The sequence below is a fragment of the Pelobates fuscus genome, chromosome 4 (assembly GCF_036172605.1).
Source record: "Pelobates fuscus isolate aPelFus1 chromosome 4, aPelFus1.pri, whole genome shotgun sequence".
NCBI lineage: Eukaryota > Metazoa > Chordata > Amphibia > Anura > Pelobatidae > Pelobates > Pelobates fuscus.
Genome location: NC_086320.1, coordinates 69,798,784 through 69,824,255, shown reverse-complemented (window position 1 = coordinate 69,824,255; position 25,472 = coordinate 69,798,784). Strand labels below are relative to the sequence as shown.

Below are 25,472 nucleotides of genomic sequence, written 5' to 3'. Positions count from 1 at the left end.
AAGACTCACCCAGCCAACATATACAAAATGGTTTACAGCACAGTGTGTTTACTTTAGACATTATTTCCTGCTTTGATAATTGAACTTTAATAATCACAAACAGGAATATTAATCACAAAGCTATTTAAGCCTTAAATGGCAAAGAATTGCAGTGACCCAGCAGCAATGTCTATACTTCATTAAGCAACACATTTTTGATGATTAAAGGATCCTTTATTCTGCCTTCATGTTTTTGGTTTTCTAAAACTCTACATAGTAGCTATGCACTTTGTGTGATTTTCATAAAAAAAAAAAAGAATCCAAAGGATATAGACTAGACTAGACAGACAGACATTATAGTACTTCTAGACAGTTCATTAAATTCATTTTGATAATTTAACCAATGCATGGATAAATATTTTTTTTGGTTATGTTACAGATTATGCAATTCAATATTGAGAATTCTTTTTTGAGCTGACTTCACATTAGATGTTAAACATTACTGAAAAAGTCAGAAGAAAGATTTTAAAACAGCATGAAATTCATTATGATAAAGGGACACTCTAAGTAGCATAACAAGAGTCTTTTTATGCACCATCCGCGCATTTGAACTTTAGATAGCAATAATAGCTATGTATTGCACTTAATACTGAACAAATAATGCAGACAGTTTATCCTCCTGAAACACTTTGACACAAATCTGGGGGATGGCCTCAAACGTGTCATTGCACCTAAACCACTACAATAAGCTGTAGCAGTTATGGTGCATGCAATGCCCCTTAAACTTACAAAACATCAGTTTGAAATTAGAGTTATCAATATTACTGATCTTTATGGTCTTCGTATAGATCAGTAGGTGACACTTCAAGAAAAATCTGTAAAAAGCATGTGATCCTATCAAAATATGGAATACGCAATTTGAAATATACAAATGGAAAATACACAATGAGGCTGCTCAACATAAACAGCAAAGCATAGAAATATTCAATTTTGGGATTTTGTACGATTGGAGCGATAACTAAAAATAAAGCCACTGCCACAACTACATAGGCAATTGGAAGGAAGACCTGAAATAAAAAAAGAAAATAAACATTAGTTTGTCATAATAGCAGTAGAACTACATGTTATTTTTATCTGTTGAATTTTTTTTATAGATTTTGATAGATGGTCTTGGGTGCATATAGGTTAAATTAAGGTCAATTGTGAATTACACCCAATACTTCATTAGTTCTCAGACTTTCTCTTCACCATTTACAGTATTAAATGATATTGCAAGAAAACATAGTAATTCAAGTTAATTATAGTTTACAGAAGGGATATGATATTTAAACATCTTACCTTGTACGGCCTGTGAAGATTTGGCTCGCGGTAACGGAGAGCAATCAGACTAACAGTAGTCAGGCCAACTAAAAGCCAGGTACAAAATGTAAAGTAGTTTGTTAGAGAGAGGAGTTCAGAAGGGATGACGAAAATAGATGCTAGAATTGTTGAGATGATCATGGCTGGTGCTGGGGTTAAATATTGCACATGAAGCATGGATATGATGGATGGCAAGTGGCCCTCCTTGCTTCCAGCATAGTTTAGTCTTCCTAACATAAACATGCCACCATTGAGGGAACCAAATATTGAGACAGCAACTGACACAGGGATAATCCAGGCCACTGTTGGAATTGTTCTATCAGCCCATGTTACCGAGACTGCAGCTGCAAAGACATAACACCCCAATGTGAGCAATTACCATGAAATGTATCATTTTTATTACAAGTACATGACTATTACAATTAGAAACCATGTTTTGCTTCTTTTAGTTAATGTTATGACTGTTATAAGATATGCAAATCTGAGCTTACTAATAGATTTTCTTTGTGCTCTGAATGTCATGCCCAGCAAGCATAATTCATTGTTGCACTATAGAAATATTGTTAATAAATATGATGTGCATAGTGTATACATAAAGAGGCTTTACAGCACTAAACGGGTTAATTTGACTGTGTTATCTGAAGGAATCGGACATCTATTGGCACAGCAGAAAAAAGGCTACAGATAAGGTCTCTTTATGCTAAGCCAACATCGCTTTGTGGTTAGGTGTGAAAGTTTGCACAAACAAGGCATTTAAGTTTACTCTTACCTAGAGTTTCTCACTACACACCTTTTGTTTTTTTTTACTCTCAGCATTACCACTCAGGTAACGCGGAGATCTTGGACGATAATCCGTCATTTGGACTTTAAAGGAGATTAAAGGACCACTCTAGTGCCAGGAAAACATACTCGTTTTCCTGGCACTAGAGTGCCCTGAGGGTGCCCCCACCCTCAGGGTCCCCCTCCAGCCCGGCTCTGGAAAGCGGAAAAGGGTTAAAACTTACCTTTTTCAAGCGCTGGGCGGGGAGCTCTCCTCCTCCTCTCCGCCCCGTCGGCTGAATGTGCACGCGCGGCAAGAGCTGCGCGCGGATTCAGCCGGTCGCATAGGAAAGAATTTACAATGCTTTCCTATGGACGCTTGCGTGCTCTCACTGTGATTTTCACAGTGAGAATCACGCAAGCGCCTCTAGCGGCTGTCAATGAGACAGCCACTAGAGGATTAGGGGGAAGGCTTAACCAATTTATAAACATAGCAGTTTCTCTGAAACTGCTATGTTTATAAAAAATTGGGTTAACCCTAGCTGGACCTGGCACCCAGACCACTTCATTAAGCTGAAGTGGTCTGGGTGCCTAGAGTGGTCCTTTAATGTTGTTGGAAGAGCAGTGTCTCTTGATGGGCAAGTGCAGCTTTTAAATCTTGTAAGTATTTTTAATAGTGTTAAATAAAGCGTGTCTTTACGGAGTACATCATGGAGGTCTGATTTCTTTTTCACATCAAGTGGAACATCAAAGTTGTTCATACCCAACATTTCACTCTATATTGGGACTATTACAAATACCTTGTTGTGCCTAGAGATTAGAGATTAATTGCAAATTTTGTTGCACAGAGTACTGATCATTGTTTGGAGGTAACTGTCCTATTTTAAGTCTTTAAAACCACCACTCTATACGGTCTGTGCGTATTCCTCATGTTTTGATTGTAGAGTAAGGTGTAATACAAGATATATATATATATAGATGTCACTTCCGGTGGGCAGGACTCACCATTGATGATGGGATTACACTGCGATGGGTGAGTGCCATCACTTAATTATTCACCTTATATATACACACATTTATTATTATTGCATTGTTATAGTGTCGGAACTTTAATTTTGTTGGACATGTATTAGTAAAGACTTTTTTTTGGAAGTCCTCTGTGTGCTGCCAATTATTATGCTTATTCATATTTGTGTCGGTTAGCACCTAGGCATATTGCAGATTATTGATATTATTTGTTGAGTACTAGAATTTTGTGTGTCATAAAAGTTTACTTTACAGAAGGGATAAGATATTTAAACATTTTACCTTGTACGGCCTGTGAAGATTTGGCTCACGATAACGTAGAGCAATCAGACTAACAGTAGTCAGGCCAACTAAAAGCCAGGTACAAAATGTAAAGTCGTTTGAAACAGAGGGCTGCTTCTATATAATCACAGTAGAAGAAGCCCTCTGTTCATTAACCAGATTTTACAATTGAAAATAGGCCTGTCATTGAGACTTGAAGAAAGGAGATTTTATAGGAAATGGTTCTTTACAGGTATATCGAGATTTTCCTTTTTGTCGCAAACTGGATATCACAACAGAAACAGAGAAATGTGAAATGCTAAGTATGATGGAATAAAAAGTATTTAGCTATCTGCCTTGTAAACACTGACACTTGCCTTGTAAATACTCAGAATCCTATACTTTGCATAGGATTCGGATGCAAAATCGATAATTTTAATCCAGATACCAAATGCATCTGGGGCAATTGCTGCAAATTCGCATGGCCAAACCAAATTTTGACCATAGAAAAACAAGTTACCTGTGCTCTCTCCTTAATCCCTATGTATATTTAAACAAATGGAGGTAATTTAGTTACTCCAATGGCCATTGGAGGGAATGCCCGCCTGCCAACGTCAAGGCAGACCCCCCTAAGCGGGTCCTAACACTGACCCTTCAGCTTGCTTCCTTGAGCTTCTGGCAAAAATGTCTCTAATGAGACGGAGAGGGGTATTTTTTATATACACCCCTATACTTATTAACCCTTAATAGGGAACACATGGGATGGCCATTGGAGTAACTAAATTACCTCCATTTGTTTAAATATACATAGGGATTAAGGAGAGAGCGCAGGTAACTTGCTTTTCTTTGTTTTTTACTATATATTGGGGTGATGTATATTGTAGTCATTGCTGCCGCCCAGGAATGGTGGGAGTGAGCGCAGGACTTATCTTTCTGTATTTGTATTCACTTTTTGTATCACACAGCTTTGTTACAATGCTGCTGCCCATCCCATGTGTTCCCTATTAAGGGTTAATAAATATATAGGGGTGTATATAAAAATACCCCTCTGTCTCATTTGAGACATTTTTGCCAGAAGCTCAAGGAAGCAAACTAAAGGGTCAGTGTTAGGACCCGCTTAGGGGGGGTCTGCCTTGACGTTGGTAGGCGGGCTTTCCCTCCAATGGCCATTGGAGTAACTAAATTACCTCCATTTGTTTAAATATACATAGGGATTAAGGAGAGAGCACAGGTAACTTGTTTTTCTTTGGTTTTTACTATATATTGGGGTGATGTATATTGTAGTCATTGCTGCTGCCCAGGAATGGTGGGAGTGAGCGCAGGACTTATCTTTCCAAATTTTGACCATATTGGCTTTAGTAAATATGAGAATTGCCAATGTTGTAATTCTTACTGTAATGTTGCCCATCCAATAAATGTTTAGTGTTTTATTGTTCTTGTTACCCAGGGTTAGATTTGTGTGTAAATCAAGGCTTTATTAGACTTGTGTACAGTGGAATTGTTTGCTTCAGCTAAATAACCTTTTCTGAAATTGAAATTTTGTTTCGGACATCCAACACTTGTTTATGAAACGCTTCAGCAGAATGTAATTCATGACAAACTATTCCGGGAAACATTCCCAAGCATTCAGAAAATGCAAAAAGGGTTGTGAAATGGACCAAACATAGTACTCCAAAATATACACATAATTTACTTAGTTAATATGAATGGCAACTTAACAGGTACAAGATTGAGAATTATGGTTGAATACAATAAAACCAATAAAGAAACAGAAAAACAAACTATACATTTTACGGAAAAAGTGGGACTCTAAGAGTACCATCGAAATGAACAACATTAACATATGCATGTTCCATTTACATGCGGCATTTTGAAAACTGGGATTGCAGCAAAGCATGAAGTTCTTACTATAATATATTATTTTCACTGGCACATTGGAGAACTAATCTTCCGTGTGGCACTGAAAGTGAAAGTACAACTAATAAATTAATGCACTGTGGGATCCCAGCATGTGATTAGAAATAACTAATCAGTTCTCTCAAACTCATAAAACCATTGGGCTCTCTATATGAAAAATACATTAAATATAATGTTTGTATTATTAATTAAAATAATGTGGGGTCCATGGATACCCCCCCTAAAAGGAAGGAGTCAGCAAGTGGTGCAATTAACAATAGAAAACACAAATTATCACTGTTTGAAGGTGTAATTATGGACATGTGCCAGTAATTTTGCCAGCATCATGTAAAGTATGCACTTGCGCTGGAAAATAGATCTACTGGCTGACCAGCAGTACACAGAGGCCAGGCTGCAAAACAGTAGTAATTATCACAAATGTTTAAAGGGACACTGTAGGCACCGGGACCACTTGACCTCATTGAAGTGGTTTAGGTGCAGAGTCCCTTTTGCACCTAGTGTTGCAATGTAAAACATTGCAGTTCCAGAGCAGTACCAGAGTTCCAGCATTAGCTCCCACTCGTCGTGGAAGTCGTAGGGGTGGAGCGTGTTCCCAGCACAGAGGTACATTGGCACTGGGAAAAGGCTAGTAAATAAAGGGTTTCAATCTTTTATTTAATGCGGAGGGGGGTTTGAGGGAGAAGGGAGCAAGGGGAGTGATAGTGCCAGCTTTGTATTCCTGGCATTATAGTATCCCTTTAAACTAACTTCTAAGTTTATTACCATGGCGATTCTTCACATTAACTAGTGAATTGAGTTGAAAGAAAGTTAATGAAGTTAAATTAGTTCAATTAAATTAATATAAAGCACAACAAGAAGTGAAAGTAGCATATTGTTAGCAGCAGTACCTGAAGATACAATCTCCCTGGGTGAGAGCACTGTTAGATACGAGATGTTCACCAGCAGATAAAACACAATCACTGCAGTTATGGACGTGAATACTGTGCGGGGAATGTTCTTGCTTGGGTGTTTTATCTCCTCTGGAAAAACAAATAGAAATAGTCATTGCAATTCTAATACTAGTTTAGTCTAATAGAAAATTATTTTTGTACATCAGTGATTGTTAAATGGAAGCCATGTTAATCAATGATGCTGTCCAGGCAGAAATGCTTTTACATTAAAATTCTACAAGAATTTTGCACTGTGAAATGTGATGGACTTTCACTGTAAACTTTTCAAAAAGTGACATACATAATTTACATACAATTACATAATTTACATACAATTTCATACATGTAAAAAGGTTAGTCTAGCCACTAAAAGCACTCCGTCTTTATGAAGTTTGTATGCATAGATCATTTCCTCGCAGTCTTATTGCTCAATTGTCCTATACACTTCTATTGGCTGTCAATCAAACAGGGCATCACCCATGGCATGAAGAAGGTATATAAGAACAGACAGAGGTCACTCATTGACACCGGAAGAAATACATTTTCTATTACAGCAGAGGAAAGGGATCTTTACAGTAAGTGAAATAAAGATGTGTAATTTTCTACCGGAAGAGGTTGTTATATTAGATTCTAAATATACTTTCTAAAAGGTCTGAATTCTGTTTTGCTGAAACACGATAAAAAGGGTGTACAGTCATGAGAAAAATAAAGTGCACCCTCTATGAATTGTACTGTTTTACACATCAGAACATAATAGCAATTATCTTTTCTTTAGCAAGTTTTAAAATTAGCTAAGTAACAAACTCAGATGAACAACAACATATGCCAAAATGGGGAGCGATGTGTGAAAAAGTATACCCTTACTGCTTATAAAATTCCCTTGATTAACACACACAGACATACTGACACACACACACAGACAAACTGGCACACACACAGACATGCTGACACACACACACAGACATACTGACACACACAGACATACTGACACACACAGACATACATAGACATACTGACACACACAGACATACACACACACACAGACATACACACAAACACACACACACACACACAGACATACTGACACACACAGACATACTGACACACACACACACACACAGACATACTGACACACACACACACACACAGACATACTGACATACATTTAACCACCCTCCAGGTTCTTACCTTTTCCTGGAGGGTGGTTTCCCTGGGGTCCAGTGGCAGGCTGAGGCAGATGGGAGTTCTCCTCTGGAACTCCCCTCCCTGCCTTTCTCCTCCCGCGCGGCTATTATCTCCGGTGGGAGGAAGTGACGTCACTTCCTCCCAGCCGGCTGAAGAACAGGAAGGGGCCCGGTTGAGCTGTTTAAGCGCCACAGCGCCCGACCGGGCCCCTGCTGATACATACTCGCCAGGTGGCCCTTAGTGCATGGGCCACCCGGGGAGCCTAGAACTTTCTGAGCTACTAATGAAGCTGCTGGAGGTGTGGTTACACCTCTTGCAGTTAAGTACTTTTCACTGTAGTAGATTCATAGTGAGATACAATCCCTAAGCGCCATCAGCACTTCAAATCACCGAAGTAATGACAGTGCCTTTAATATAGTGGTGGGAAAACTGTTGATCATCACATGCTGTAGAACTTTATCTTCCATGATACATTGTAATTTTCTCAAGGCTGGGAAAAAATCATGACAGTTATGGTTCTACAATATCTAGGTGTCAAATTTCACACTTAAGAATGATAAGCTACCATAAAAATCAAAAAAGTGTGCCATCATCAATGGTTCTTATTGAAGTCTGCCCATTCCCCAAGGGATCAGACTGGAAATATACAAATTATCGAGTCCTGCTTTAACACAAGAAGAGAATGGAGAGTGATAGATGCCCTCCTTTTTTCCCTTTGGGTGCGCAATCACTAGATTAGAGTATACACATATTATAAAGATCCAAAACTTGATAATCTTCACACAATTTGATGAGAAGCTACACTAATATTTCAAGAAGCCATTATTTAAGCCAGGAAATATATAAACATATAGGGAAATATATCAGTAAGACATACAGCATGTTTAACATGAGTAAACAATATTTAACTTTATGCTCTTCTGAACTAATTTCTAAATGCGCAGTTAATAAAACATAAAGAGTAACTTTGTTAAAGGGCATTAATATTTAACTTATTTATTTGTTATGCTTTGGACTCGTGGAAAAAATAGTATCTAATTATGAGCCTCACTGACACCATCTGCAATTGCTTCTTTTTAATAAATTAAACTACATTACACTGAGCTATAGTTTACCATTAAATTAGCATGGGTCTATACCAGTGATTTATCATTTTAATTGAGTTGTCTGCTTTCAGAATTCTTTGAGTGTGATAGCCTCTTTGTAATCATACTGTTTCTATGTGATTAAGTAATAGTGTTGATTTAGATCTTTGTGGCCCTCTGTGGTCGTTAATTAGTTATTGGGCTAAATTGTAGTCCAATTCTCACATAAGACTATCATCCAATAGGTTTCTCAAGTAACAGTGTAACCAACAAAGTTCATTGATTGGTTTGTCTTTAAAAGTGTATCCACAGGTCATAACAGAACATTTCTCAAGAAACAAATGTAAACACTTACATGGTTTAATTCTTGTGAATTAAATTTGAATGGAAAATCTGAGGCAAAAATAACTAATATGGAAAAATTCTTTAACTCAGCTATTGTCACAGCTTGGCTATGTTGGACTCCGGTTTTGCCAGTTGGATTTAATTTGTAAAAATGCAGAGCTTAGTTAGTAAGTCTAAAATAATACTAGTTTTCAATGTGCAGGAAATAGAGCCAAGTAGCACATCTCTCATTCCCTCCACGTATAAAGAAAACACAATTACCATGTAGCAAAATTTAAAAAAATAAATAAAATATATCTAAAAAGTAAAATTGTATTTTACACAGTTGTAACAAAGTAGATATCAGTACTAGACAGATTATCTGAATTCCATAAGAGAGAGAAGGCTACAGCGTGCAGATGAGATATGAGTGAATAGAACAGATGGAACAGGTGGTGGAGCGGGAGTAAGGCAGAAACCTCTTCTGTTGTAGCGAGTGCAAATAAGCATAGAACAGCAGAGGAGATGCGTTCGGGGAAAGTATTGGTAGTGGAAGGAGAAAAATGAGTAGAAATCTTCTTAGTGAAGTGAGTTGAAAAGGTCAAGCCAGTCAAGCTAGTAGGAGGAAGAGAAAAAACAGGGCAAAGAAGAGAGTTAAAAGTGGGAAATAAACATTAGGGTTCAGTCAACAGATAAGCTGTGTCAAACCAAATAATATCCACAGAAAACTACAGGTATCTGTAAGTTCATTACTCTGTTTTCCTCTCTCATATTATTGGCTTGATTTAATATTGTTGGATAAGCTTTCCACATGACCTAATATTTTCGGATAAACTTTTAAATGATTTAATATTATGAAAAATATTTTTTAATATTGCAATACTTTGATATGTTTTGATATATTGATATATTTCTATGTATGCTTTTTTGTTGAATCTATTTTAATATGTTGAAAAAATATTTTAAACGTTATCTGAAAACAAATTCAATAATTTGGAAAGTTTATACAACAATTTTAGTTTGAGGGCCACTTATCTATAAACTAGCAATTCTCTGTATTTTGTGCTACATGTGTCAGGCCAATTAAGTTTTATTGCACTGCATAACTGTCATATCTATCAGACATTGTTCTAGTTTATAGCTGGGAAACCAATTATCCATTTCTCAGTTTGTATGTATCCTGTATCCAAAAACATTTCCTCTTTAGCATATCATTAAAGAGTCATTGTAAAAGAACTTTGCACCATCATATAGTACTTTGATCATACATTGTGTTGATCATTTTGAAAACTGTTCACTGTGCATTTAAAGGACCACTAAAGGGACCCAGATCACTTCATTTAAATGAAGTGGTTTGGATACAGTGGTCCTTTAATTTTATCCCTGTATTGTAAGCATTGCCATATCTACTAAAAGGGGTAAATATGCCTCTGGTGGCTGTCTTCCAGATAGCCCCTAGAAGCGCTTCTTCTGTGAGAATCTAGTCAAACTCGGTTTTCTCAGCGAATCTCTATTTCTTCGAGTGATTAGATACCGAGTGTTGGGTATGCATGGGCTTTTTGTCCTCAATGCTCTTCCCTGAGTAGGTGGTGTGATCTTGGCGCTGGAAAAAAAGGTGAGTACCACATATTGATTTCACAGATGGTACTTTGAATCACGAAACAAGTATACATGCTTGTTTATTGTTCTGTTTGTTTGTGATACCTCCATATGACACTTTGGAGTGACAGAATTAGAATACAAGTAGGAGGGATAGGGAGTTCACAAGTCAAATTGGCCATTAATAAATTGCACATGGAATACACAATCCATCTGGTATTTATAATATTCTCATCACTTCCCCTAAATAATACTATGGTATGCACAGTCCCATGGTTTTAAAGCATGGATGTCTATCCTTTTGGCTTCCCTTGGCTGCATTGAGCTCAGAGGAATGGTCTTGGGCCAAACATTAAATATATAATATAGATAACCTATATAGGTAATATAACTTTAAAATCCATTTTCTTAATTTTTGTATTTCAATAGTTTATTAGATAACACCCTTATTTGTTATCATTATGTGGGATTGGCATATTCAAGTATACTGAATTAGGGAGCTATCTACTTAACACATACACATGTATATACATATGCACACATAACCACAGATACACACACACACACTTACAGACCTATACACAAAATCACAAATCTATACACATAATCACAGACACACACATACAGTCATACGTACACACAACCACAGACCCACACACATACAATCACATACATACACAAACAATGAATCCCAGGCACAAACAACATGAACAATGACCCCCACATACATTTACAGATCTATACACTCAAAGACAGATATAGCCACACAATCACAGACCTATACACACACACAATCAAATACATACACACACAATCAGATCCACACAAACACACACACATACAATCAATCAATCAATCAATCACATACACACACATAATCACAGATATGCATAGACACAATAAAAAAAAAACATGCAGAGCATGGAGACACTGAACATCAGTGCTGCATATTGTGCAGCACTGACCCAGGTAGCACCTGTAGTAAGCGTCTGAGTGACTGCCACTATAGGTGTTCTTAGGCAGGGAAATGTCTGCAGGGACAGGCTATAGACACCAGAACAACTATAAGGAATATAGTGTCCCTTTAAATATGATATATTTATGCAGTATATAACTACACAGATATAGATGTATTGAATTTTTTACTTCTCCTCCTTTTTCCCTCTATTGCTCTCTTCTTACTTGATCTGAGAATCAACATTTAGTGACTTTCCCCTAGCCATCAATCTACTGTAACAGGGTTTTGGGGTCCCTTTTGGGGCCCTAGTGTCTTTGGGGTCCTTAAACCTAGTTAATTCACTATGCCTGCAGGCGGATCCTGAGCCTCCGCTATCTGGGAGCTGGGGTACATGTCTGTGGCAGCGCCTCCACCCAGTGGAACATCCGGGGTAGGGATGTGGGGTCCCACTGGGAACATACTTGGTGCAATAAGACTGACACAGCCTAACTGGAACTAACTTTATATGGTAAATAGCAATTTAACCGACACACATAGGAAAATACAATGGCGTAACAGATAACAATGCAAATGTGGATTTTCCCCACTCACCCACCAGCACACCTGTGTCCCACCCCCTGATCTTCGCCCTAGCAGCCGTTGGTGCACATAGGAGAGTTGGGGCCCTAATAAGTCCTGCTCCACAGAGTCACTGACACAGCCTTAGATGTGTAATGTCTGTACGGGACCTCAGAGTCTTTACTGTGAGTGAGAAGACATGTGCCCTGTGGTGATACAGGGAGAGGTTTGGCTTACCCTCACAACACAATTAACCAGGTAGTCAGTAGCAGTCTCCTCTCACTGGATTCACCAAACGTCTGGGCTCAATACTTGTCTTTGCCAGCAGGTCCCTCTCTCATCTGGTGTGATCTTGGGTGAAACAAGTTCTCTCTGCCAGGTTGCATCTCTTTTTACAGTCTCTCACATGTCCTCCATTTCAGCTCAGCATGTCATCCTTCTAGAATCCTTTTAGGCCCTCCTTCCCCAGAGCTGTGCAGGAAAACCTCCCAGGAACTGATGATGCCACACTCCTCCCACTGATTTCAGCAAGTCATGTGATCAATGCTCAATGTTTTAACAACAACATACTGGGGCCATGTGCCATCTACTGGGCATTTCAGATAATGCAGTCTGTGTAACTTCACAGGGTTACATGCTCCCCCTTGAAAATACTTGCCTTCCACTGGCAAGTCCTAGCCAGGGAGCTTAACAAAAATTCAACAGAGAAAGGTTTAGCATACCTACAGTACAGTTAGCACAGTAACATCCTAGCTAGCTAGTTATTTAGGGTAAAGAGTCACTAACATTTACCACTTCAGCTAGTGCATGTAGGAAAATGGCCATTTTAGATGTGGCTTGTGTCAGCGGGGCATAACTGGGCTCTCCTATATTGTCATAAACTAGGGTCCTAGGGGGTTGCCGCACTCTGGTGCTGTGTCTCAGTTCTCGCTGGGGGAGAGGATCTTGGGACATCAACTGCGGAACTTCGACTCCTGCCCTCGAAGTAGAGTCTCTAAGGGAAGTTCCAGGCACAAAACATGGACTTTCTGGATTCAACCTTGGAGAACTTAGTGACCCAGGAGAGGTTCCGGGACTTTGTGACACCACAGGAGTTAAAGGAGGCAATTGCTGTGTTTCTTCAGCGGGTGATGACCACCACTGATCCTCTGCACTGGGAGTCCCCGGGGTCTCCACTGCCCCATTTCTAGGACTCTCTGTTGGGTTTTCCTCCAGTTTTCACTACTCTCTTCCTCTTCATCAGCATACACAACTGGAAGCAGATGGTTTCTATGCCAAGCCTTTATTCGGCCCTCCGGGCCCCTAATGTTGTACACTGGTAGTCCTTCCAGTTTGGACACAACCTCAAACAGGGTATCCTTCCATCTGTCAGCCAGTTTGTGTTTTCCAGGCACACCTAGATTCCGGAGAAGAACTTTATCCCCTGCTTGAATCTCCCGATATCTCACCTTAGCATCATATCTTCTTTTGTTCCGTTCTTCTATTTTTGCTGCTGCTTGGGTGGCCAACTCATAGGCCCGATTAAGGTTTTGTTTGAGGTTCCTCACATATTGAAAGTGTGAACTTGAATCTGTTCCATCAGGAGACACTCCCAAACGGACATCTATCGGCAATCGAGCTTCTCTTCCGAACATTAGGAAATAGGGTGAGAACCCTGTAGATTCATGCCTTGTACAGTTGTATGCGTGGACCATGGCTTCCACATGTTTACACCAAGACCGCTTATCGACTTGCTTGAGAGTCCCTAGCATATCTAGGAGGGTCCTATTGAACCGTTCTGGCTGTGCATCACCCTCCAGATGATAAGGTGTGGTTCTGGACTTCTGCACCTGCAACATGCCCAACAGCTCCTTGATCAACTTACTCTCAAAGTCTCTACCTTGATCAGAGTGTATCCGATTGGGTAATCCATAGTGAATAAAATACTTCTGCCAAAGGACTTTGGCTACAGTCACAGCCTTTTGATCTTTAGTGGGGAAGGCTTGAGCATATCTGGTGAAATGGTCCGTTACCACCAGCACATTTCCAATTCCCGCTGTATCGTTCTCAATGCAGAGATAGTCCATGCACACAAGATCCATGGGTCCCGCACTTTTCAGATGACCCATAGGGGCAGCTCTCACAGGCAGGGTCTTCCTCTGGATACACCTCCTGCATGTCTTTACATGTTGCTCGACATGTTCCCTCATGCGAGGCCAATAGAACCGATCTTGTACTAGGCCATAGGTCTTGTCCACCCCGAGATGCCCATGTTGATCATGGAGAGCTCTCAGGACCATGCCACGGTATCTGTGCGGTAGTACCAATTGTTTTCTATCGGGGTGATCATGATACTTCACGACCCTATAGAGTACTCCATCTTCGAGATGTAGTCGGCTCCATTCTCTTCGGTATAATTCTCTTTGACTCACAGGTAGAGAAGTCAGCAATTTAGGATTCTCAGTCTTTATTGCTCTGATAACTATCCCAATATACCAGTCCTGCGCTTGAGCCTTCCTCTTGTCTTCTGTGGTTATACTGGGCCACTGTTGAAGCATGACTGGAGCATGGAACACCTCAGGCACAGCTTCTGGAGAGTGGCTAATGGAGTCTATCCCCCTTAGCTCGGCAAATTCTTCTTGACTCTCGGCCACCACATACATCTGACAAAAGGCTCCTACCCCCGGCCCAGGGATCTCTTCCCACTCCTCTTCTTCTTGGTGAGGAGGGAGTCTAGGTCTGCGGGACAGGGCATCTGCGCTGATATTCTTGGGCCCAGGCTTGTACTTCAGGCGGAAACTGTAGCTTGACAAGGCAGCCAACCACCTATGTCCTGTGGCATCCAGCTTAGCTGTAGTCTGGATGTAGGTAAGTGGATTGTTGTCAGTCCTTACTTCGAATGTTGCTCCATACAAATAGTCATGCAGCTTATCCACGATGGCCCACTTGAGTGCCAGAAATTCCAATTTATGGACTGGATAGTTTTTCTCAGCACCTGTAAGACTTCTACTTATGTAAGCCACCGGCCTCAATCCTTCTGGATAACTTTGGTGCAGTACACCCCCTAGGCCTTCCATGCTGGCATCCACATGGAGGATATATGGTTTCTCAGGGTCTGCATAGGCTAAGACAGGAGCTTCTGTAAGTCTCTTCTTCAGTGTCAGAAAGGCATCTTCACATCCTGAAGTCCATTTCTCTCCAAAGGGGTCTTTAGGATATGGTGCCTTAACACCCTTTACGTCAGAGGTAATCTTCAGCAGGTCATGTAACTCTCGAGCAATCTTTGAGTAGTCTTTCACGAACCTTCGGTAGTAACCACAGAATCCGAGAAAGGACCGCAACTCACTGATGTTATTTGGTCTTGGCCAATTCAACACTGCTTCAATTTTAGCAGGATCTGTGGCTACTCCTTCAGCGGAGACTATGTGCCCCACATAAGTGACAGAGTTCTGGGCAAATCGGCATTTGTCCACTGATAGCTTCAGGCCTTCAGCTTTCAGTCGATCCAACACCTTTAGCAATCTTTGTTCATGCTCCTCTGGTGTCTTCCCGAAAACAATTAGGTCATCTAGATACACTAAACACTCTTTGGGATTCATATCCCCCACAGTTTTCTCCATCAGCCTCTGAAAAGTAGCAGGAGCTCCTGTGATTCCCTGTGGCATTCTGGTAAACTGGAAGAACCCCAAGGAGCAGATGAAAGCTGTCTTTTCCTGATCCTCCTTCTTCATAGGTACCTGATAATATCCAGACCTCAAGTCAAGCACACTGAACCACTGGCTGCCAGATAGGGCGTTCAGAATATCCTCTATCCGGGGCAAAGTGTACTGATCTGGCACAGTTCTCTTGTTCAGAGTACGGTAGTCCACACATAGCCGAACTGAACCATTCTTTTTCCTCACTACCACAATAGGTGAGGCATAGGGGCTCCGGGACTCTGTGATGATGCCTGCTCCTTCCATCTGTTGGAGTATGTCCCGGACATCTTCCACGTCTCGAGGGGGTATTCTTCTTGACCTTTCTCTGAAGGGAGTAGGATCAGCAAGTCTTATAGCATGGGTGGCACTTTTAGAACACCCCACGTCCATCTCTGCTCTGGAGAACACTCCCTCTCGGGTGGCTAGTTTTGAACGAAGGCTGTCTTTCCACTGCTGTGGTAGGGGAGAATCTTCTAGATCAAAATCTAAAGGTGCTTTCACATAATCCTTCTGTTCTGCACTCACAGACATGATGGACGAAACTTGATCTAAAAGGTGTATTACACCAATCGTTTGATGACGATCAATCCGGATTTCCGTGGGGGTTAAATTCTGTACCATCACAGGAAAGCTCCGACACCACCTTTTTCGCCAATCTTTTATCTCAGGTATGAGAGTCCACCCCTTCTTCTGATCCTCTTCAGGCAGAGACTCAATAAGGTATTGTCCAGTTCCCCCCAACATTTCATGGTGCATTGAGGCTATGGCTCGTAAGGTTTTAGTCTCACCAGGCTTCACAAATGCAGGTTCTGTTCCTGAATAGTGGCACAACCCTGGTTTTGTTTCAAGGGCTAGTCGTCGACACTCTTTTCCTAGGACAGGGCTGACCTCCATCAGTCGGTCTAGGGAGACATCTCCCACTTCTGTCAGATAGGCCCTGAATACATCCTGTACCATCTTTGCATTAGTACCCAATATTATTGGGGCACACACTTTCTTGGCTGCAGGGCATATCAAAGCTTCCAGCTCCATAGGACATATCATCCCGGTATTTAACTGGGGAATAGTTATGGTCACTTTTATGCATCCCTCCACAGGTTGAGCTTGCGACCCAACGCCCCATAGCTGAAACTCTCCTGCAGGTTCCATAGGAATGTGTTTCAAATGACGTTCATAGAAGTCTCTGTAGATAATGGTGACTTGAGAACCTGTATCTAACAATGCTGAAGCATGAATTCCTTCCACTTGTACGTGTATCAAAGATTTAGGCCCAATCTTGGCCCCTACAGATAGACTATGTGTAGGCCGGGTCTTCCTTCGCTTGTAAGACCTGGTCATTTGAGTCTCCTCGAGCTCGGTTGCCAGCACCTCCACATCCACCTCCATGGAATTCGCAGGGCACTCCCGCTGAAAATGCCCTGACTTTCCACATTTAAAGCAGTCCCCTCGGCGGGGTGAATCCTCAGGAAACAGCTTTTTCTGAGTCTTCCTGTGTTGCCCCCCACTTCCAGGGGGAAAAACTGCTCTCTCTGGTGGTGATTTGCATAAGAGCTCCAATTCAGCCACCTTCTTCCTAAGAGCTGACAGTTCTGTATCCTCTTTCTCCTTCTGTAGGGGTGGACACGTCTGGTCTTCCATTCTCCTAGCTGTATTTATTAATGTGGAATAAGGCAGAACTTTATCATCCAATTTGGCTCTCAGCAGAATCATAACTGGATTATTGGTCAAACCACCTCTCTGAATTTGCTTAGATAGCCGAGCATCCAACTCAGGGGCAGTGACTGCTCCTTTATGGAATAACTTTCCAAGCGATAGTTGTAACCGGTTGATATAGTCAGTGGCTTTTTCATGCTCCTTCTGCTTAGTGGCTAGGAACTTAACCAACAGATCATCCAAATCTTCTGATTTCCCATAAGCATCCTGTAAAACTTGTAGATAGTCGTGCACAGTAGCTTGCCCATTTACTCCCTTGTACAGTCTTATCATGTCTGTAGCGGGAAAACGAAGACTCTCCACCAACCGCTGTTTCTTTATGGTATCCGTACAAGACCATTCCTCCAACAACTGCATAGCATTATCCTTCCAGACCTCAAAAGGTTCTTCTCCTGCAGGAACAGGCTGATTCCCAGAAAACACCTTTAGTTTGCGGTAACTATGGGTGTGGTTTGCCGTCACTATGGCTTCTGAGAGTTTCTGTAGTATGTCCGATACATCACTACCTCCTGTAGGCAGGGTGTGTACTTCAGGGTTGTCTGGTTTCAGTAATGCTGTAGGTGGATGAGATTCTACTTTAGGAGTAATCATCCCCTGCCCTCTAGGAGGATGGGCAGCTTGTTTAGAAATGGCTCCGGCCTTTCCGGAGATGGGGGTCAGGAGCTTAGAATAATTTTCTGTGACATAATCTTTCCGTTCTAATTTAAAGGGTTGTTGCAGTGAGGCCCTTTCTTTCTTATCAAGGAGAGCGTACACTAAGGAGCATCCTTCATCCGGGGCTCCATATAAATGAATGTTGGTAGGCATCTCGTGGTCTCCCAAGTCCGTATGACAATATATTAACATGTAAGTTTGGCCTTCAGAATCCTGCAGGATATCCCTGACGGTTGCCATTTCTATTCCCAGTCGAATTTCTATACACAAGATGACGTGATTCATCTCACAGCAGGATGGGACTTTGCATAACATCACAGCTTGCTGTAATGGTACATTTCTTTTCTGGGCCCACTCTTTTGCAAAGGAGGGAGTGGCCTGAGGACTTAGCCTATTCTCACTGGTTGTACCCCAATTCATCTCAGCAGCGCCTCCATATGTAACGGGGTTTTGGGGATGCCCCCTAGTGTCTTTGGGGTCCTTAAACCTAGTTAATTCACTATGCCTGACAGGCGGATCCTAAGCCTCCGCTATCTGGGAGCTGGGGTACATGTCTGCGGCAGCGCCTCGACCCAGTGGAACATCTGGGGTAGGGATGTGGGGTCCCACTGGGAACATACTTGGTGCAATAAGACTGACACAGCCTAACTGGAACTAACTTTATATGGTAAATAGCAATTGAACCGACACACATAGGAAAATACAATGGCGTAACAGATAACAATGCAAATGTGGATTTTCCCCACTCACCCACCAGCACACCTGTGTCCCACCCCCTGATCTTCGCCCTAGCGGCCGTTGATGCACATAGGAGAGTTGGGGCCCTAATAAGTCCTGCTCCACAGAGTCACTGACACAGCCTTAGATGTGTAATGTCTGTACGGGACCTCAGAGTCTTTACTGTGAGTGAGAAGACAGGTGCCCTGTGGTGATACAGGGAGAGGTTTGGCTTACCCTCACAACACAATTAACCAGGTAGTCAGTAGCAGTCTCCTCTCACTGGATTCACCAAACGTCTGGGCTCAATACTTGTCTTTGCCAGCAGGTCCCTCTCTCATCTGGTGTGATCTTGGGTGAAACAAGTTCTCTCTGCCAGGTTGCATCTCTTTTTACAGTCTCTCACATGTCCTCCATTTCAGCTCAGCATGTCATCCTTCTAGAATCCTTTTAGGCCCTCCTTCCCCAGAGCTGTGCAGGAAAACCTCCCAGGAACTGATGATGCCACACTCCTCCCACTGATTTCAGCAAGTCATGTGATCAATGCTCAATGTTTTAACAACAACATACTGGGGCCATGTGCCATCTACTGGGCATTTCAGATAATGCAGTCTGTGTAACTTCACAGGGTTACATACTTTTTTTTTTCCTGTCAGTTATCTCTTTTATTGGTGGCATGGTTAGAATCCAGAATTGCAAACTGAATTGAACATGCTCTGCCATTGCATGTTTTGTTTAGTTTGTGATCCAGGTACATTTTAGCTCGGAGCTCTAAAACTCGACTGATCACCTGATCGTTGAAAATTCAGATTAATTGCAGTTAGGACCGAAACAAATCTCCAATTCTACCTGCCACTCTTTCACACATAGTGAGATAACACTGTGTATTTGATTCATATTGCTAATGAGATGCTCTGTGATTATTGCTCCAGCTGCAATACATTTTGTTCATACGGCAGGTGTCATATCTGGCAATGTCTACCCCGTCTTTCATCTTTTAGAAGCAATAATTGTAATATTTATCGTTCAGTTCGGTAATAAGAACACCTAGCTCTTGCAGTTTAAATATCTTGAAACCATTATACTGCATTTGCAGGATTTGAAACTGTCCAGATTTTGGCAGGACAGTCCTTATTTTGGGAGATCAGGGAACTGTAACCAAACAGCACATTGTGAGTGTATCATTAGATGTGCTCACACTGTGCAGAGGACACATTAACTATGAAGAGAGTCTTTCAGCAGTACTCTCTGCATGGTCCTGTATGTTGGAGGGTGGCTGGGAGACTCTCTGTTAGCCTGACGTGCATGACGCCTGTCTGACATGCCTCCAGTGTTGGGAGGTAATAAATCATGTTCATCTATCATAAAAACAAAATCAGTAAAATAGTAAAAATTAAAATATTAGAGACATGGCAAAATATATGCAATCAAAGCAGACTTTAAAGACGTAATAATCATGCCCATACTCCAGAACATTCCCAAAACCTAGCAAAAATACCCTTTCTGCATTAATCAATGAAAAAAAAAAAATACGGCAAAAATGCATGTTTTTCAGAAATATATATATAGAGAGAGAAAGTCAAAATAATAACAGCTTTCAAGTTACGGTTTAATACAAACATTGGTTAAAATGTGCTTCTACATATTTGCTTAGTTGTGTCTCTGCCTACATATCTATATTACTTATCATGCACAATGAGAATAAAATATACATTTTAGAAAATTTGTAAAAAGAAAGGTTGACTGCTTTCCATGCTTTATTAAACATATGGACAGTGAAAAGCATATTGCGACATTCAAATATCCACTTATTGGTTGTTTGTTTCTCTCCCAGGTAATTCATGTCTATTACCTCTTCTACTTCCTGTTGGGACATGTCTTTCCACTGACCTTTCTCCCAGTAACCTGATTATTTTAACATGTTGCCAGTATCTCATGGATACCAAAAGTAGAAAATATGTTCCTGTTCTCCCTTCTCTAATATCTCATATGATTAATTTCTCAATGAATCGATGCTTCAAAAATAATCTTCCCATAATAATGCTATAATTATCTATCTATCTATATATTCACTCATATATATATCTGCACACGCACACACACGTATACATACCAGCAAGATAATTCAAGAAGTTCCAACCTCCAAATGCATAGAGACCTTGGAAGAATGATTCTGCAATTTGCGCTGCATTAGGAACTGGGCCATCAAAGGCATTTTTGAAATTCTGAGTAGAGTTCTTGTCAGTCCCAAGTAGTATAATCCCATAAATCACAATCAGACATAAGGCTAACATTTTCAGCACAGTAAATATATTCTGGACCCAGGTTGCCATCTTTACACTCATAGTATTTATGATCCCTAGAACCCAAAGGATGCCAATAGCTATAATTTTCTTCAGAAGATCTGGTACTGGACATCCAGAATAAAATGGCTTGGTGACATATTCTGCAAAAGTCAGGGAACGGGCGGCGTTGGATGCAGGCCGTATAAACAATGTTAGAGTCCAGATAAAGATGAAAGCTGGCAGAGAACCAAGTCCTCGATTTACATGAAAGAATTCCCCACCAGCATATGGCAATGCAGACCCCAATTCTGCATAACAGAGGGAACACATCATAGTTAAGACTCCAGAAGCAGCCCATATACATAGAGCCACGCCAACATTTAGCTGCGAATATTCCAGAACTCCTGCAGGAGATACAAAGATTCCAGCTCCCACAATGCTCCCAACTAGGAAACACACACTATCAAAGTACCCTAAAGATCTTTTCAAACGAACCTTTCCAGTTAAATCACTTCCACTTTCTGAGTGTTGTGAGACAGTTTCTTCTTCCGGCATATTCGATTTTAGTGACATTTGTAGGCTGTCAGATAGGAAATTAGTTCTTGATTTTTGAGTGCCTGCACGCTTTGGAATATCCCAACTGCAGTGATGCTGCTTGCTACCTAGACTAAGTTTGTAAAGAGATGATTCCTTTTCATTCTACCCAAACTGAAGCAATTGTAGGTGAATGATTAAAAGCATCTCTTGTTCATTTATTTATGCGTTTATGATCATAATAACCATAAGTCAAATTACAGCTGTAAAGTTAGAAAATAACAACTGAATGGCATTCTAAAAAAAATAATTCTTGATAATTACCAATGACTTAATTAGAAGTCAACGGGTTCAAATTGAAATGAGAATACCTCTCTCTTACACATCAGTAATGTGGCAGCAATTATAGTTTACAAATTTACTATCTGTTAAATGCTGGAATTTAGTCATGGCTCACGTTTCACGCTCATAAACAGAATGTCTTCTCAGATAAGCATGCTGAATAAAAACTTTGGGGGGAGGGGGGTAAAACAAAAAACACACCAACCAGAAACTGTCAGGGTTTAAGGGACATTTAGTCCCAAGGTGATGATTTAGAGGCCAGCAGAATGCCCTTTTTGTTTTATTTTAAAATACATATGTTTTTTTATTTCTTATATTTTAGTGGTATATGTTTCTTTTTTTTCCCAGTACCTTAAATCTTTGGACTCATTTGTGCAGTTTTAAGTGATTCAATTTAATTCATCACTAGGATTTCAGATGCCTACTATTTATGCCATGCTAACCAATTTTACGAATACTTCAAAATATTTATAACTATTACTTGTATTAAGTATTGCAGATGATAAAGTGTTCTTTTAGTAAAGTGTATTAAATCACCAGAATGTATTTCCACCGATATAACAAAGTGGAAAATGAAATTCTAGGCAAATGGTGTTAGGTTCCATATTTTGAAATTATTGTAGGAAACACATCTTTTTCTTACTGGAATGAACATGAATTTCTTCTGCACAGGGACTTGGCCCTGTAAGTGACTGATTGTTCAATTGAGTTTTAAGTTCCAAAACAGTTTTCTTCAGACTCCCAATCAAATGTCAGAAAACAAAATTTTTAGTTGAACAAAGTTCCATGTTAAATGAATTAACTCTTTAGTCTAACCTATAGGCCTGTTAGGTCGGGAATGTTTGTCAATATATTTAGCAATTATTAATTCCTAGTCTACATCTACTAAGAGCAGGATTAAAAAATGGGGCGAACATTAAAAATTATCTAGGTAAAAACACAGTGTGTAAGGCGCTTCACAATCAGATGAAAGAACTAAAACACGTGACCAATAATCAATAGGTAGTGTGACTGATATAATAGTGCTTCCCCAACACTCTAGACATAAAATACCAAGAACAAGAATATATATTATTGTATACACAAATCCCAGTGAGAAAAAGTATAAAATTAATGATACAACCATATACAAATGTAGTAATGGAAGATACCTAAAAGAGAAAAATAGAAAACAACGTACTGTTTGCTTTTACTGCAATAAAATACACATATTTGTATTTAGCGATGTCTTACGTGTAAAACAGTACCCCCTATGTACAGATTTTATTGTGTTTTGGGAAGTTACAGGGCCAAATATAGCATGTTAAATTTTTCATTTTTTTCACATTGAAATTCACCAGATTGGTTACGTTGCCTTTGAGACTGTATAGTAGCCCAGGAATGATAATTGCTCCCATAATGGCATACCATTTGCAACAGTAGACAACCCAAGGTATTGCAGATGGGGTATGTTCAGTCTTTTTTTAGAAGTCGCAAACACTGTCCAAAGTTAGTGTTAATATTTTGTTTGTGAAAAAAGCAAAAACTAATTTGAACACCAATTTTGGCCAGATGATATCATTGTTGTAATACATTTTACTGTTTTTAAAGTAAATATTTGGCCAGTGTTTGTGACTAAGTGGCTACTAAGACTGGACTTTCCCCACTTGCAATACCTTGGGTTCCCTACTTTTGCAAATGGTATGCCATCATGGGGATAATTCTCATTCCTGGGCTACCATACAGTCTCAAAGGCAACATTACCAAACCGGCAAATTTCAACATGAAAAAAAATGACATGCAAGCTTTATATTTGACTCTCTAAATTTTCGAAATACCATAAAACCTATACATGGGGGGCACTATTATATTTGGGAGACTTCACTGAACACAAACATTGAAAACATTGAAAGTGCCGTTCATGTGTGAAAAATGCAAAAAAAGTAACTTTTACAAAAAATATCATCATTGTAATACAATTTACCATTTTGAAACACTAATATTTGTGTTCAACAAAGTCTCCCGAGTGAAACAGTACTCCTCATGAACAGGTTTTATGGTGTCTTGGAAAGTTACAGGGTTAAATATAGTGCTTGCGAATTACATTCTCTGCACTTTCTGCCTGGGTTGTAAGGCATGCCAATCAAATTTGAATTAATAAAATCACATAATTATGCTAAAAGATTACTTAAATATACATGTAGAATTTTAATATATATACATATATGTATTTAAATTCTACATGTATACTTATGTAATCATTAATGTTATTATATTTATTTATCTATATATTTGCGGTTATTTGTATTTTATATATAGATATAGAATGTCATGCTAAGTGTATTTTGTTACCAATATATTTTAATAACAAAATACGGTTAGAATGAAATTACATATGTAAGTGTGAGTGTTTAACCCCCTTCCTCCCCCTTCAGCCTGGGAGTGGGACCCTGAGGGTGAGGGCACCCTTAGGGCCGGGAGTGGGACCCTGAGGGTGGGGGCACCCTTAGGGCACTATAGTGCCAGGAAAATGGGTTTGTTTTCCTGGCACTATAGTGTCCTTTAATTTGGTCATATTACGATTTGGAGCTACAGAATTTGTATGACCCTCTGATCATCCAAAATTCAGATGAATTGCAATTCTTTTTAAACAGAATGCACAAGTCTAAGAAAAACTATTGTCAGAAAAAAAAGTTAAATGTGTTAATATTGTCAGTGAAATTTGCAGTGCCACTATACAAAAGTATAAAAGGTTCATTTATACCATTTGCAATTTAACACTCTTTAATAAATTATACACCGGCAATAGAACATTTTCAGAATGATTAACCAAGATTCAAAGGTCATTGACCTTGGAGATGTTACCCTTTGTATCTTTGCTGACTATGGCCATATAAGATAACCAGCCTGGTTAATTAGATATTCAATTCAACACCTTTAAAGTGAACCTGTTATGAATAATTTATTTGTAACAATAACAAAAAAAAACATAATTTTAAGAAAATTTAAAAAAGAAATAAAGTAATAAAAAATCAAAAAATACAAATTAAATATAAACAAATTAAAAAATATAATATAAGTAGTCATGGCTAACTGCTACTTGCAAGGTAGACTAGAGGTAAACACATAGATAGCAGCTCAGGACTATATTAATGTCTGTTTAAATAAAGTTATTGGAGGTCTCCCAGTTTGCACTTTGCAGACGTCACTTGGCCAACCAGTGTTTATATGCAATACAAAAAGGTTATCTGATTTATGGAATTCATTATGGTGTCAACTGGTATAAATTGCCATAAGCAAGATAATATGAATCTGCTTCCACTTCTAATTTATGTTGGAGCGGCTGTGGACAGACAGGTACTTTATACCACAATTTTCTGGTCATGCCCAAAACTATCCAACTATTGGCAAAAATATTGAAAATGATCATATCTACCACTGAGTTCCCTGTAGATTTAACTCCTGGATTAGGTTTACTTAAACGTTTCCCTAAAGAATTTATCAATTCACAAAAAAATTGTTAGGCCACCCCCTTATCTTGACTACAACAATCCTTCCTAGATATTGGAAATATGTTACAATTCCCTCTGTTAAAGACATTTTACTGTTTTTATTTGAAAATAAAAGATGTG

General features: G+C 39.7%; 1 protein-coding gene across 2 annotated transcripts in view; it reads right to left on the bottom strand.

Moving 5' to 3' along the window:
• Positions 1-620: 620 nt before the first annotated feature.
• The window catches only part of LOC134608465 (solute carrier family 7 member 13-like), a 46,177-nt gene continuing 21,325 nt past the window's right edge, over positions 621-25,472 (bottom strand). Inside the window, exons 1-4 of one of the 2 annotated variants that reach the window (XM_063451286.1) lie at positions 20,814-21,493; positions 6,189-6,320; positions 1,318-1,682; positions 621-1,046 (exon numbers count right to left, since the gene is read on the bottom strand). In XM_063451286.1, coding sequence (XP_063307356.1) covers positions 801-1,046; positions 1,318-1,682; positions 6,189-6,320; positions 20,814-21,318 — 1,248 coding nt within the window. In that variant the 5' untranslated portion in view covers positions 21,319-21,493 and the 3' untranslated portion in view covers positions 621-800. Of the gene's footprint in view, positions 1,047-1,317; positions 1,683-6,188; positions 6,321-20,813; positions 21,494-25,472 lie in introns of those variants that run through there. The other variant, XM_063451285.1, reaches the window with a different exon arrangement.